The 15027-nt window shown below is 40.8% G+C and overlaps 1 protein-coding gene across 4 annotated transcripts in view; it reads left to right on the top strand.

Moving 5' to 3' along the window:
* MIPEP (mitochondrial intermediate peptidase) overlaps window positions 1-15027 on the top strand; it is a 178349-nt gene that overhangs the window by 136347 nt on the left and 26975 nt on the right. For all 4 annotated transcript variants that reach the window (XR_002775000.1, XR_002774999.1, XR_002775001.1 and 1 more), the window contains exons 17-18: window positions 8302-8423; window positions 12263-12336. Coding sequence is in view for 1 of the 4 variants with exons in the window: in XM_003796717.2 (XP_003796765.1) it covers window positions 8302-8423; window positions 12263-12336 (196 nt within the window). In the remaining 3 variants the exon portion in view is untranslated. The remainder of the gene's footprint in view (window positions 1-8301; window positions 8424-12262; window positions 12337-15027) is intronic.

Raw genomic sequence — 15027 nt, forward strand, 5'->3', positions numbered from 1 at the left:
AAAAAAAAAAAAGTAGATAATGGTATAGATTTTCTATTGGTGTGTAATAGAAACTCCCAGGTTGGTGGAATTTACTTCCTGGTGGTTGTAGGAGGAAGGACAGGCATCTTGCTGGTTGGCTGTGGGCTACCCATAGGTCCTAGTGCCTCTCCCTCTCTGTCTTAGAGCCCCTTTCCCCAAATCCTACAGCCCCCTACTCAGGTTCTAGAGTTGGGGTCTCCATCCTGCAGCCCAGGATGCCTATGAATGTGGCCCAATACAAAATTGTAAACTTACTTAAAACATCACGAGATTTTTGTGATTTTTTGGTGGAATTTGATTGTGTGGTTCTCAAACATGAATTTTGTAGATGACAGTGTTGTGTCACAGTGTCACGTAAGATATACATACATACGCTCTTGCTATCGTGCACACGTGTGGCTTCATGTCACGTGGTGTGCAGCTTCCACTGTGTTATCTTTTAAGCACAGTCGAAATGACTCCATCAGATGTTACGTGTGCTTGTAGTGACTTGGCAAGGCAGCGATTATCAATAACATTTCAACCTACCATTGCAATGTCAGGCATTTAATGGTATTTAGAAGTTGGGTAAGCACCCTTATTTGAATATTATGGGTACTCCACACGTTGGTGTTGCCTCACAGATTACCCGCTGTGCTTTATTGTCTGTCTTCAGCCCTGCCCTGCATCAGCAGCCGAGATGTGCAAGGGCCAAAACCTTGCTTTCTATTTTCCTGTCAGTTAATTTTCATAATAGAAGTAAATATAGTCCCTGGTCTATTATTTTTTATTAATCCCAGCATGGCTTCTACAACATCTCAAAAGAAAACAGAACCCCCCAAAAGAAAAATTATAAACGAACAAAGATTGTTCAGTGAAAAGTAGACAGATGACTACTTTTTTATCGAGGCTAATATTAAGGAACTCTGCTTAATTTGTAGAGAATTTGTGCAAGTTTTCAAAGACTGTAATTTGAAAAGGCATTATATATAAAAACATACTGCCAAAATTGATGCATATGAAAGATTGTGTCATAAGGAAAATATAGCAGAATTAGAAAAAGTCTCTTAGCAACAAAATTTCCTTTTAAAAGTTACTCCTCAGATGGATTCCACTGTAAAAGCTAGTTATGTGGTGGCGTATTTAATAGAAAAAAATCAAAATCATTTGCTGATGGTGAGTTACATAATGTATGGAAAAGATGACAGATAAAATTTTTTCTGAAAAATAGAGGGATGTTTCTAAAATCAGTTTGTCTCATCAGACTATCACCAGGCGAATTGAAGAAACTGGAAAATCAATCAAAAGAAGTTTGGCGAGTAAAGCTGCTAATTTTAAATTTTATGTTTTGGCAATGGATGACAGCAGTGATGCTGCAGACACAGCTCAACTGGCCATTTGTATTAGACGTACTGATGTTAAATACAATGCCACCTAAGAAATGGCTTCTTTAATGCCCTTAAAAGATATAGCTAACTCAGGAGATTTATATGAAGCAGTAAAAAATATGTTAACGCCATTATCTTTGTCCATTTTGAACATATCTGGCATAGTTACTGATGGTGCCCACTGATAGTAGGTAAAAGAGAGGGACTTGTAAAATTAAAAGGAAATTATGCAACTGCCGCCCCAAATTTCTGATGAAGTATTATTGCATAGTACATTAAGAAAATGTATGCACAAAGTCCCAGAGACTTGGGAGGCTGAGGCAAGAGAATTCTTAAACCCGAGAGTTTGAGTTTACTATGAGCTACAATGCCACGGCACTCTACCAGGGGCAAGAAAGTGAGACTCTATCTCAAAAAAAAAGAATAACATCATGCCAATCATCATCAAAACCAAATTTCGTAAGCACCAAGGGATTGAATCATCACCAATTCCAGGAATTCCTTACAAGTATTGATGCTGACTGTGATGACATCGTTTACTTTTCAGAAGTAAGATGGCTAAATGGAGACCACATGTTGAGAAGATTTTATGATTTTTTTATGATTTGTGATATGTTATGAGGTTACTTATGGTATCAAAAACCAAATTTATGCCAGAACTTAACAAAAACTGGCTTACAGAGTCAGCATTTTTAATGGATTTAACTGCTAATTTAAATCAGTTAAACAGACCGGGCATGGTGGCTTATGCCTGTGATCCCAGCACTCTGGAGGCCGAGGCATGTAGGTTGCTTGAGCTCAGGAGTTCCAGGCCAGCTGGAGCAACAGCGAGATTCCATCTCTACAAAAAATAGACAGATGAGCTGGGCATATGGTGGGCATCTATAGTCCCAGCTACTCAGGAGACTGAGGTTGTTGTGAGGAGGGCACTCTAACCAGGGCAATTCCAAAAATAAGGTAAGATAAAATATATTCAACATGTATCTTCAAGCTGAAAAAAAGTTTATTAATACAGTGCTTCAAACCATACCAGTCTTCCCAATGAAACTGAAATTATGGCAAGCTCAAATTAAGGCAACCAGTGGTATGCATTTTTGACATGTTGGCTAAACACAGCCCTGAGAATATCAAAGAATATGCAGCCTTGCTTTTCAATTTGATACAATAATTTGAGAACAGATTTCAAGATGTCTGGGAAGATAATCAGTATTTGGGGGCATTTGCAAACTCTGTTTTCAGTCCACATAAATATGTTAACCTGAAAATTTTCAGTGGAATATAGGGAGCTGTAATCTGACATTTGACTTAAAGAAAAATTTGATCACATCTCTTTACTGGACTTCTGTAGGTCCTGTCTTCCCAGAGACAACTATCCCTTGCTTCACGATCAGGTTCTTATTCATATCATGGTTTTTTTTAGCAGTTCCTATATTTGTGAGCAGCTGTTATCAAGAGTGAAGCACGTTAAGATTAGAACCAAAATATCTGATGAGCACCTTGAGAACTCACTGAGAATTATGACTACTTGCATCAAACCAGATAATAATGCATTAGTTTGTCAACTACAATGTCAGATACCCTACTAGTTTATTGTTATCCACTTTTACTTTTATAATAAAAAAGTAAAAAAAAAAGACATTTTATTACTTAGACATGTCCTTTTTCTGTATCAGTGATCACAAACCTGGAATCTGCTTAAAGATTTTAAAAGACTCTCTGAACAAGTTGCTGAATAATTAGGATTATTATGTGAGGACTTTTTTGTTTATCTGTGGCAGGTATCATGGAAATTATGCACAGACTTTTTTTTTCTCATTAGCTTTCATTAGTATTTGTGTATTTAATGTGTAGCCTGAGACAATTCTTCTTTTCACAGAGAAAACAAAAAGTTGGAGAACCCTGTTCTAGAGAGTATCCCCAGCTCCCAGATAGTGGGCTTTTCCCATGTGGCCACTTCTTCTGGCTACCCAGGAGGGTTTCTAGAGTGAGTCTGCTAGCAAGACAGAGACATTCTGTGTAACATAATGTAATCACAGAGCAACATCGCAACCCCATTGCCATGTTCTGTTGCTTGGAAACAAGGAACAGATTTTGTCTGTACTCAAGGAAGAGGATTTCACAAAGGCATGAGCCTAGGAAGACAGATCACAGGGCCCACCTGAGAATGTGGCCATCATACTGTGTTCCATTGTAACACTTCATATTCCAAGTAGAAGAATTCCTATTTGTTTGTCTCTGTTGTTTCATAGGTTTTAGTAAAATGTTAGTAGAGACTTTTTATCAATTAGAAGTACTAATGTACTCATGGAACACATAACCATACATAGCCACGAAGAGAAAGAGAATATGAACATGAGAGACCAAATAGGAGAATTATCTCCTTGTGCTCCCCATTGTGGTGAAATATTTAAACACTCTGGGTGCCAGTGGTTTTCCATCATAAAGATACTCCGCAGACCAATTGTATTGTACCCAGAGAATATGAAAAGTCAAAATGGTCTGTCTACAAAGTCTGGCTCAGGAATTTACTTTTTCCTATCTTGTCTAGTAATTATCCTAATCACAACAGGCACAAATGTGAACAACAGGCCCTTTAGGAGCTTGTACAGTGTTAATAGCCCATCATTTGAGTCTCTGAGGCCTAGAGGAGCTGGAAGTCATACTCCACAGGGGCCCACTCAGATTCAGTACCTAGCCCAGGCCTGGGGATCCACTGCCAAACCCAGCCTCAGACTCAAACTATCTCTCAGATAATGCAGTCAAAGAACTAGTTTAAAAAGCCATGAAGAGCTTAAGATCCAGATTTCTTTTAGCTCTGTCTTGTGCTTTTGTTTGTGATAGGATACTATTACTCCTGGGCTCCTCATCTCAGTAAGAAATCCAGTCTGTCAGGGACCATAGTGTTTATCTGTCCATCTATCCATTCAGCAGACAAATTGAATTACTGTTCTACTCTAGGTACTGTGCTGAGTCTGGACATGAACTCAACTTGTAGACTGTGCCCTTGAGGGGCTTTCAGTTCAGTGAGACATATACCAGGGGCCACACAGCAACACAGCTTATAGTGGTACCCACTTATTCAAAGGGGTTACATTTCAAGACCCCTGGGGGTACCTGAACCCTCTGTATACTATGTTTTGTCCTATATATACATACCTGTGATCATTTTAAATTCATAAATTAGGTTCAGTAAGAGATTAACAATAATAACTCATGATAAAATAGAACCATTTAAACAATATTTTGTAATAGAAGCTCTGTGAATATCACCTCTCTAAATACTGTACTGTCCTCATCTTTTTCTGGACTGAAGCTGACCATGGGTAACTGGAACTGCAGGTGCAAAACTGCAGATGAGGTGGGACTGCCCAGTGTCTGCAGGGATTGGTTCCAGGCCTCCCCCACCACCAAAATCCACGGTTGCTCAAGTCGGCCCTGCAGAACCTGCGAATATGAATGTCGGCCCTCTGTGTGCAGGTTTCACATTCCTCAAATGCTGTGTTTTCTAACCTCTTTTATTTATGGATGTAAAACCTGCTAATACAGAAGGCTGACGATATTTACTGAAAACATCCACATATAAGTTGCCCCACCCATGTTGTTCAGTGGTCAAATGTACAATGCTGCGAGTGATTAGATTGTTTTTAAAGAAATTTCAGCTAAATGCATTTATTCACATGTAGCTGGGAGTGAAGAAGTGCTATACTATTTAAGAGTATAATTAAGAGAAAAGGGTAGTTCTACCATTTTCAGTGTTTAGCACATAGTGAGAACTTGCCTTGCATTAGTTCCTGTTCTAGGTTTGAAGCAGAAAATAAATGGTAAGTAAACTACCACATTACTGCTTTTCTGTTCCTGGCCATGAGGAATGGTGGTTTAGCAAAGGTCTGCAGGCAAATAAGAATCCCCGAAGGGCCTCCCATGCTCAGGGGTTCTGAGCCAGTGACCGTGCCCAGGGGGTTCTGCACATGCCTCTCCACTGGCTCCAGGTATCATCCTTCACATGGGATCACTGAGATCATCTAGCTCAAGAAAAGCTGAAATAGCTGTGCCTTGCGATAGTGTGAGGATTTCAGATCCACATCTCTAGCCATAATAGAAAGGGAAACTACACAAGTGTTTGAGTCATTTGTTTTTGAAATCACATCCCACGTTAAACATCGAAGGAAAGGCAAAAACTTTTATCCATCTGACAGATATCCCTTAGGAAGAAGACTTTGACTTAAAAGGAAGAGGATATCATATTCCAGAGCTTAAAATGAAATGCTGTCTTCCATTTTTCCAGATGAATGAGTAAAATGGTAATAAAGACTTAATATTAGGTTGAATTAGCAAGAATTCAGCAATTGTGTTCCAACTGAGTTGGCCATAAACTTACAAACCACTGATGAAGGGTGTCAGGTGGGGATAATTTAGCATGTCTTGAGATGGAAAAGGATGTAATGCTGAACCCAAACCTGTAATTAAAGAGCGAGACACAGCGAGGTTTGCATGAGCCAAGAGACTTGTATCCAGGTCGGGATGTTAGGGTAAGCAGAACCATGGTAGTTTAGGAAATGGTGCATTCCACAAATCCTGATGTCTCTTTCTACAATTCTGATGCATCTTATTTGTCTGTTTATGTGGGAACTCAACTACAAGTTGAGGAAACTGGGAAACTTAAGAAATTTCTTAGCTCAGATCAAATACCACTTTTGAAGTGGGCCTGCTTTCAAGATGTAACAAAGCTGTATTCAGCTCGAATCTCAACAGAATTAAATCCCGCTCTGTACTGCAAAGGCTGCCAAACTAGTTCTGGCAGATCACCATGAAGAAAGAGTTTTGAAGACAAAGCCCCTTAACTGTATGCTGCTAATTCCAGGGCTTCCATCCTAAGAGATGCATATATGTGGTATAGATGTGTGTAGTCAGGGGCACAAAGCCAGTACCATGCATGCGGGAGTATCAGATTACAAAGGCCGTGTTCTGTTACAGAAGGTTTCATCACGTCCAAATTGCTGTCTGTGATAAAGATTACCAGTGGTCCATGTGTTCTAATCAATATTTAGTAGATTAAGATTCTAGCATGCAACAAAAGCTGGCATAGATCCTCTTTTTAAATAAAACTGAGTAGATAGATGTATGTATGCACTGTAAATGAATTCCAAAAGACCCAGCCCTTTGACCAAAAATGTAGTTATTCAAAATTTATCATACTAGAATTTGACCCATAGATGGTCCTAGGCCATTTGCTATTGTTTTATATGCCAGTCACATCCAAAAATGGTGAAGAGTCTTTGTCTCCCTTTCTCTGCCGCTCCACTGTTGCTGAGGGGCCTATGGCCAGAGACCACGGTCTGAGTTCAGTGCTCGGCTCCTCCAGCAGGGGCACTGCCTCTACTGAGCCCCCAGGAGCATCCGCCCCTCCTCTGATTGTGTATTCATAGGTGGAGGCCCAGCACCTGCACCTGGAGTGGGGGGCACCTTATACAGACCCCTACATGGCAGCTGCTGAGTGCACCCACCCAGTGTGAGTGGCGGCTGCCCTAAGTCAGAGACCCTCCGAGTCCGTGTGGTGTTGCCCCCACAGACAGGCCGGGCCGACATGACTCCCCCGAGGAGGAGGAGGCATGGCGCTTTTCTTCAGTCTGTAGCTCTCAGGTGCCTGCCTTACTTCCACTCATATCTTTTTGCAGGAAGAGGAGAGTGGATATTGAGCACAGCTGTGCATCTCTGCCAGGATGTCCCCACGTCCTAAATCTAAGGCAGTGGCCTTTCTCTGACTCCCACCTTGCCCAGCCCAGGCACTTACTTGCTTTAGAGAATTGGACACAACCAGAGAATAACTAGCACCGTGAGTTGATCTTTAAAGTTGCTGGGTCATGGATATAGAGCTCAGAGTATTCCTGAAAATGGCCAGAACTGTGAAGAAGGAACCAGATTTTTTAAAATGTTCCTTTCATGATATGTGAACTTGAATTTGCTTTGGCCCGTTCAAGGGGCCAAAGTTGTGGGTGATTAACTTTGGTTTTAGTATTTGTTTCTTCTTAAACAAAATTCTATTTTTCTTACATAAAAAGTAATTGTGGTAAAAACATAGAAGGTTTTAGCGTTAGAAAAATGAGCACATTTAGAAAAGCAGCTCATATATGCAGCAAGTCATCATTGTAGAGTACAACTCTCTGAACTAAGCACATTATTAAAAAGAAGTAAACTTTAGACATTATCTTTCTTCTAGATGGTAAGTAAACCCACTCTTATTATGTAGAAGAAAGATGATGTCTAAAGTTTGCTTAGAAGAAGTCTAAGAATTCTAATATTCTTAACTAATAATATTCTTAATGAAGAATATTAGATGTATGTTTGAAGCAAAACATATACACAAACACATATATACATATACACGCACCTGTTTTCTGTGTTTGTATTAGCCTGCTAGAGCTGCCATAACAAAATATCTCAGATTGAGTGATAGAAACATCAGACCCTTGATTATCTGCTAGTTCTGGAAGGCTGGAAGTCCAAGCAGACGCCTCTCTCCTTGGCTTACAGAAGGCCATCTTCTACCGTGTCCTTACGTGGCCTTTCCTCCGTGCCCATGGCCCCTGGCATCTCTTTATGTGTCCAAATTCTCTCTTCTTCTGAGGGCATCAGCCAGATTGGATTAGGGCCCAACCTAATAGCCTCTCCAAATATAGCTACATTCCGAGGTACTGACTTGAGGTTTTAACATGTGAATTTTGGAGAGGCACAGCTCAGCCTGTAACAGTATATAAAATGTAAAAATGAGCCATGAGTGACGTGACCCTCTAGGCTAAAACTTAAATGAAAACGTTTGCAGGTTTTGTTTGTGCTTCCACTGAGTTCCCGTGCATAATATCTGCAAAGTGCAAGGTCTTACATGGTTTCCCGTGCTGTGTTTTTGTTTTGACAGGCCTGGCAGCTGCGATTCAGCCATCTTGTGGGCTATGGTGCCAAATATTACTCTTACCTGATGTCCAGGGCAGTGGCTTCCATGGTTTGGAAGGAATGCTTTCTACAGGACCCGTTTAACAGGTAAAAAGCAGAGGAAGTGCATAAAATGTGTCCTCCTGTAGCCACAGTAACCACCACCCTGCCATACCCCAAGTCAGGCTGAGGGGCACCGGGCCCAGCACACAGAGGAATCTGGTGAGCAGAGGCATCTCCTCACACACCCACACTGCTCTCAGGCCTCCTTGCAGACCCTGCATCCACTTTCTGAGGCTGACCGTGGCCCTGCACATCTGCCTTCCCCCACTGTGCTATATGGTGGTGGTGGTCACATGGTGCCCACTGTGGGCCTGTAGGGACCATCGTGTGAGGGCTCTTGCTTCTGCACATGCCTTTTTCTTTGTTCTTCCAGTCATTCTTGTTGTCACTTCCTACAGCTCCCGTGCTTCCTGTTATTTTTGACAGACTGCCAGCCTTTTGACACAAGCTTTGGAAGGTTCACTCGTGCAGACACTTTCTTTCTTCTTTATTGCCCATAGGACTTACTACAGTTTCTCATTTGGGACTAGCACTGGTGGAAACTCTGTCAGCATCAATACTTAGTCTGTCTCTGGAGAGTTACCCCTCTGCCCAGCTTGTGAAGCACTGCTTTCCCCAGTGCAGTGTCTCCATGGGAAATAGTGGTAGTGTGGACAGGGGAGGCTCTCCACTGACTGCCCTCAGCACCACTCCCCAGCATTGTGCCCACTCAATGCAACTCGGACAGTGAGGTGGCTGTAGACTCTACCTTCCATCGTTTTCTGTTGCCTAGCCTGTTACATGCCTGCCCAGGAGCCTTGCCCCAGATCTCCCTCAGCAGGATAATCAGTGGTTAAGAGAGCAGAGTTCCCAGCTTTTTCTGTGGACAGCTAGCTATACTGTGTGGTGACTCCCTGGTCCTCTCCCTGGAGCATATTTCATCATATTAGCCAATGTCCATGGTGAGCCTGTAATGATTCAAAGAGAACGTGTGGCCTGGGTAAATTTCAATTATGGCTGCACACCCTGAGGAGTGGGAGGGCCGCTAGGATGGGTAGTACAGTAAGGCTATGTAGTAGTTAGACCTTCCCCGGGAGGAGAGGCCAGGTCCCACACTGGGCAGAGAGGCACAACGGTCTCATCTTGAGAGGAGAGTTCTAGGTGATCTCTTGTAGTGTGGACAGGTCCCATCTGATCTTCTGTTGCTCCCTGATTTGGCCTCCTGATCCTTATAGGACAGTGGTTCTCAACCTTCCTAATGCCACGATGTATTTTCATTGTGACAAAGGGGTTGCTACCCACAGGCTGAGAGCCAATGTTATAGGAATTCCTCTAACAATAGGAAACACATGGGAGTCAAGTTTTGGTCTTAGGCGTCTTAGGCTTCCTTTAGTGTTGTCTTTAAAAGAAAGTCATGATATGATCTGGTTTAGAAATTGTTATAGCATTTCATCTCCTAACCACACAAATAGATACGTTTCTAAATTCCTCTAATGCAGCGGTTCTCAAACTGTGGTTCTCAACCCGTGGGTTGGGACTCCTTTGTAACAATGAAAATACATCCTACATATCAGATATTTACATTACGATTCGTAACGGTAGCAAAATTATAAGTAGCAATGAAAATAATTTTATCGTTGGGGGTCACCACAGCATGAGGAATTGTATTAAAAGGTCGCAGCATTAGGAGGCATTAGGAAGGTTGAGAACCACTGCTGTAATGAACTGTTTGATGACTGCTATCTTCACCAGTTTAACATAGTTTAAAATACATGGCATCTTTGATTTGCAGGCTTTTAGAGTACCCAAGAGCTTTCATATGGCATTCACAGCAGCCTCATTGGAACAGGTACCTTTTATAAGAGGAAACTGAGGCTCAGAGAAAATAAGTAATTTGTTCAAGGCTTCACAATTAATAAACAGACTGAGACTGTAATCTCAGCATCTAACTCTTAGTTTCTTTTCCCTCCTACCTCCTCCACGTACCCTCCACTTCTCATACAATTTGATATAGATTTGGATTTTTGTCAGCAATTAATTAATTAAACATTCCATTTCAAATCCTTTTGAACTTTGAATTTGATGATGTGGTAGAATTTTTAAATGTTTCATGGCTTGGTGTCCACACGTTATTTTGTCTTCCACCCTTTGTAGACTGTAGACATTTGGTCTGCTTTTCAGATTGTATTATTTAGGCAGTGCCTATGGTTCAGTGAGTAGGGCGCTAGCCCCTTAACCAAGGGTGGTTCAAACCCAGCCCCAGCCAAACTGCAACAAAAAATAGCAAGGTGTTGTGGCAGGCGCCTGTAGTCCCAGCTACTTGGGAGGCTGAGGCAGGAGAATCGCCTAAGCCCAGGAGTTGGAGGTTGCTGTGAGCTGTGACTCCATAGCATTCCACCAAGGGCAATAAAGTGAGACTCTGCCTCTAAGAAAAAAAAAAAAAAGATTGTATTATTTTCAAATGATCTGCAGCCAAACTTGACTATAGTAAATCAGTTTTAGGGATCACAATTCTTTGCTGGAGATTTCTATAAAATAGGCAAAATATCATCTTGTTTGAAGGAACTATACTTTACTAGAAAATCACATACTATTAAATACGTATGTTTCCAAATATTTATATCTTGCATGTATGTACATTCTTGCCTAGACATGTAGTCCCCGTACTTCATGGACACCACACATAAGTAAGCTAGTAAAAATGCTCACTGGACGAAAAAAATTCTAACCTCTATCAAAAGATCCTCTTTGATCCCACTTATGAGAAATAGCCAGGCCAGAACCTACATCAGGAAGCCAGGCAGAGCAGGGCTGAGGCAAGCCTGGAGCTGGGGGCCTGCAAGGAGGGGTTGATTTGGGGGAAGGGGTGCTACATCCCACACAGGAGGGACCTTCTCAGCCACCCCTGCCCTGAGAAGGCTCCACTTCTGTCCAGGTTTCCTGCCTTGGCTTAGTGCTGGCTGTAGTGTGACCTAGTTAGTGTTTGATGTCAGCATTGTTTCGATGATAAAAGGCTCTCAAAAAACCCAATTAGAGTCAGTGTTTACAAAACAATCCATACATAAAGATGCCCCAGAGCTAGTGGAATGAAAACCATATCAAAATTTACTCCTTATCTCATATTGTGTAGTTATTTGTGTTAAAGAAGTTGCATTTTCCATAAAATACAAAGGAATAGCACTAAAGAGCTTGTTTCTGGGTACCATTAAATTGGATAATTTATATCTATAAGTCTTTAAATCCTACCTTACCTATAGTCATAGACAGTATTCCTTATAGAGCTCAGTGCCACGTAGGACTTCTGAGTGCACCCAGAGCCTGCAGGGTAGAGATGAGCTGTTCCATCCTTTACCTTCTCCACTAGCACCCTTCAGTGGAGCTTTCTGGTCCCTAAGCGCTCATCCTGAGCCAAGGTTTCTGGCATAATTAACCTTCTCCTGCCAGCTCTGTTTCCTTCACTCTAATTTTAGAGTGTTATTTTTCTCTCTGTGTTAGATGCCACCTCAAATTCTTTTTTGAAAGGAAAGAATGTCATAAATATTTTCAGACTTCACTCAAAAATAATCCAAAAACTTACGGAGAGTAAGATATCATGTTTACTTACTCTGCAGTACATAAATTAATCCTTTCTACAAAGAAAAGTCACTTTCTAACAAAACATCAAGCTGAAAATATAATTAGTCTTTTGCAATGAATATATCACGGTTGCTTTAATTTATTTTAGAATAATTTAAAAAGCAGAATAAGATTTTTAGAGCAAGAAAATAGTCAAAGGCCAAATTGTCACTTGGTGGCAGCTTTTATGAATATGAAGTGTGGCTTCCTTTCAGAAACTCCAGACGCGAGTGAGTGCCAGCCAGGTGGGCCGTGTAAGCAGGCGTCTGTAACTGTGCTCTCTTCCCCAGGGCCGCCGGGGAGCGCTACCGCAGGGAGATGCTGGCCCATGGTGGGGGCAAGGAGCCCATGCTCATGGTGGAAGGTAAAACAAAACCAGGATGTGGAACTTTTCTGTGTTGCTTTTTTTTTTCTTGAGGTTTTGTGGGATATATATTTTGTTATCAGCAGTTTCAGTTATATTTTTGTACCGTCTGTGATGAAAGCTGTTTCATATTTTCTCCATGTGTTTTTTTTTTTCTTTCAAGAGATTCTTTGGCTGTGTATTTTGTTCTTTAGCACCTATTTCACTGTGTCTGAAAAAGCAAATTAATTTTTAGTCACTGTGACTTATTCAGGTACTAGGATAAAATGTCAGGTTTTGATTTTGAAACGTTACTAACTCTGTAACAGAAAATTGTTAAATTTGTTTAAAATTTGCCATTAGATTTTGATAGGTCATGATGTGTTTTTTAGACTAAAGGTCTCATTTACTTCTTATTCCTTTACCTTTTCTTCTGAAAGCTTAGCTATGCTTTTTTTAAGAAATTCCAAAGAATCAGACTAGATTTCTTACCTATTAAAAAATTAGAACCAAATTAAATCTTCTCTTTGAGACAGCACCGTTCTTGTTTTCCTATGTAATTTTTTACAGTATTTTTACTATTCAATTAATTGTAAATGGAAGTGACCATCGTGATTTGTCATGAAGTATTCTCACAAATGTTTCTAAGAAGATGTGACAATTATTGGATACTGTCAATATGGAGAGTTGCCATTAAGCTCATGGGCAATTTAAAATTGCACACAAACTTTATGGCCACTCGGTATTAATGATAATATTTGCAGCTGAGCCTGCGGGCTAAGTATCTGAAAAATTGCATTTAGTCAATAACTGTCTATATTACAGAAGTATTGTTTTCATTTAGTAATTAATTCGATCCAGGTTGAAATGGATCTACACCAATTGTCCCCTTGCCTAAGACTACTAAATCTAATGCCCATAGCCCATTTTAACATAATTTCAGATCCTTGCCTTTAGCCATTCGTTTATGTAACAAATAATTTGTCAAGTTCTAATTATGTGCCAGGCATGATTGTGTAAGAGTTGAAGTAGTGAAAGACAAAAACCCTACTCTTCTGGAGCCTGCGTTCATAAGATCAGTTTTTCCAAAGGGTTGTTCATCTAGACCAGCAGTCCTGTCGCGACCCACAGGAACTATATTAAAGGGCTGCGGCATTAGGAAGGTTGAGAATCACTGATCTAGACTCTATCTGCCAAAAGCTTCAGCAAGTTCATAAAACAAATCAACCAGTGGAGGGGAAGGGGCGGGAGAGGGTCCTATGGTTTTAGGTGACCATTAGTGGGTCACACCTGGGAGTCATCCTCGCATGATGATGAGCGCTTGCTGATGCTGCCTCCGTCTGCTAGTGATCCTTACTGACCCTTATTGAACTTTGCTACATCCAGAAACTGTTCTAAGTGTTTTTCATGTATTGGTTAATTTAATCTTCTTAGTAAGCCCATGAAGTAGGAATATTCATGATCCTCATTTTACAGATGATGACACAGGTCCGGCCTCAGCCCTCGTCATGAGGCAGTGAGTAGAAGGGGCAGGATTCAAACCTGGGACTTGTGGCAGGAGAAACCAAGCTTTTCAGCAGTTGTGTGCCTGAATCAGGACACCTAGTTAAGGGTCTGAGATGAATTCTGGCAAAAGTGAAATTAATTGGTACATCATAGTAGGCAACTGGTTGTTTAAATTGTACACTGTTAGCTGGTAGGATGCAGAACTCAGTAGCCAGCCATGAGCTGAGATGGAAGAGGTGCTTCCCGCCAGCTTTCTTGTGCACATAGTTTCTGTTAGGTAGCAGATCTTGGTAGCTGGGAGTAGCTTACCCTTTTTGAGACTAGGCTTTAAATACTATCTCCATATGAATACTAGCTTACATATGATTTCATCAGAAGAAAAATAATGTAAATCCTTGTTAAGGTTTATCTTTTGGCTGGTGTGTATTTTTCTACCCTGTTTCCAAGAATGCTGCAACAACTCCTCTAAATTTTGTTCTTTATCCAAAACATTTTTTGTTAATAAACTTAATATTTTCTGCCCTAAAATTTACACTCATGAGAGAAAAAGAAGTTCATGGTTCAAACCAGAGATGATAAAGTATTCAGTTAATACCAACAATAGAACAATTCTGCTTTCAAATTCCAGTATTTTTCTTAATGCTGTTCTGTCAGATCTCATTAATTCACATGATTTGTTACATATCGAAGATGAATGGGGATGTACAGAGAGGTTTGCCTACTGTCACTTGAGAAAGTTGGAGTTGTAACACAAGACCATATGGCCTCTCCTTTTCTTGTAGGTGGCAGCCTGCACCCGCAAACAGCATGTCTTTGACGATGGCTAATATCCTTAACATTGGGGTATTGATAGGAATGATAAGTGAAATTGCTGATATAAAAGCACATATGATGTAGTTAATATTATTATTCCAGGAAAATGTAATTTTTATGGGTGTTTTGTTTATTTCATTTAACTACTTACTGGGTATATGTTAAGAATTAGGGAGCAAGGGCAGCGTCTATGGCTCAAAGGAGTGGGGCACCGGCCCCATATGCCAGAGGTGGCCAGTTCAAACCCAGCCCCTGCCAAAAACTGCAAAAAAAGAATTAGGGAGCAAAAAGACAGAGATAGAATATCTACCTTCAAATTATGTATCTCCCTGACTGAAGCCCAACCTTATTTACCTCTGTAGACTTACTTTCCAAATGAACTCCAGGGTCCCA

This window comes from Otolemur garnettii, unplaced genomic scaffold, assembly GCF_000181295.1.
Source record: "Otolemur garnettii isolate 467f Iridium unplaced genomic scaffold, OtoGar3 scaffold00106, whole genome shotgun sequence".
Lineage (NCBI taxonomy): Eukaryota > Metazoa > Chordata > Mammalia > Primates > Galagidae > Otolemur > Otolemur garnettii.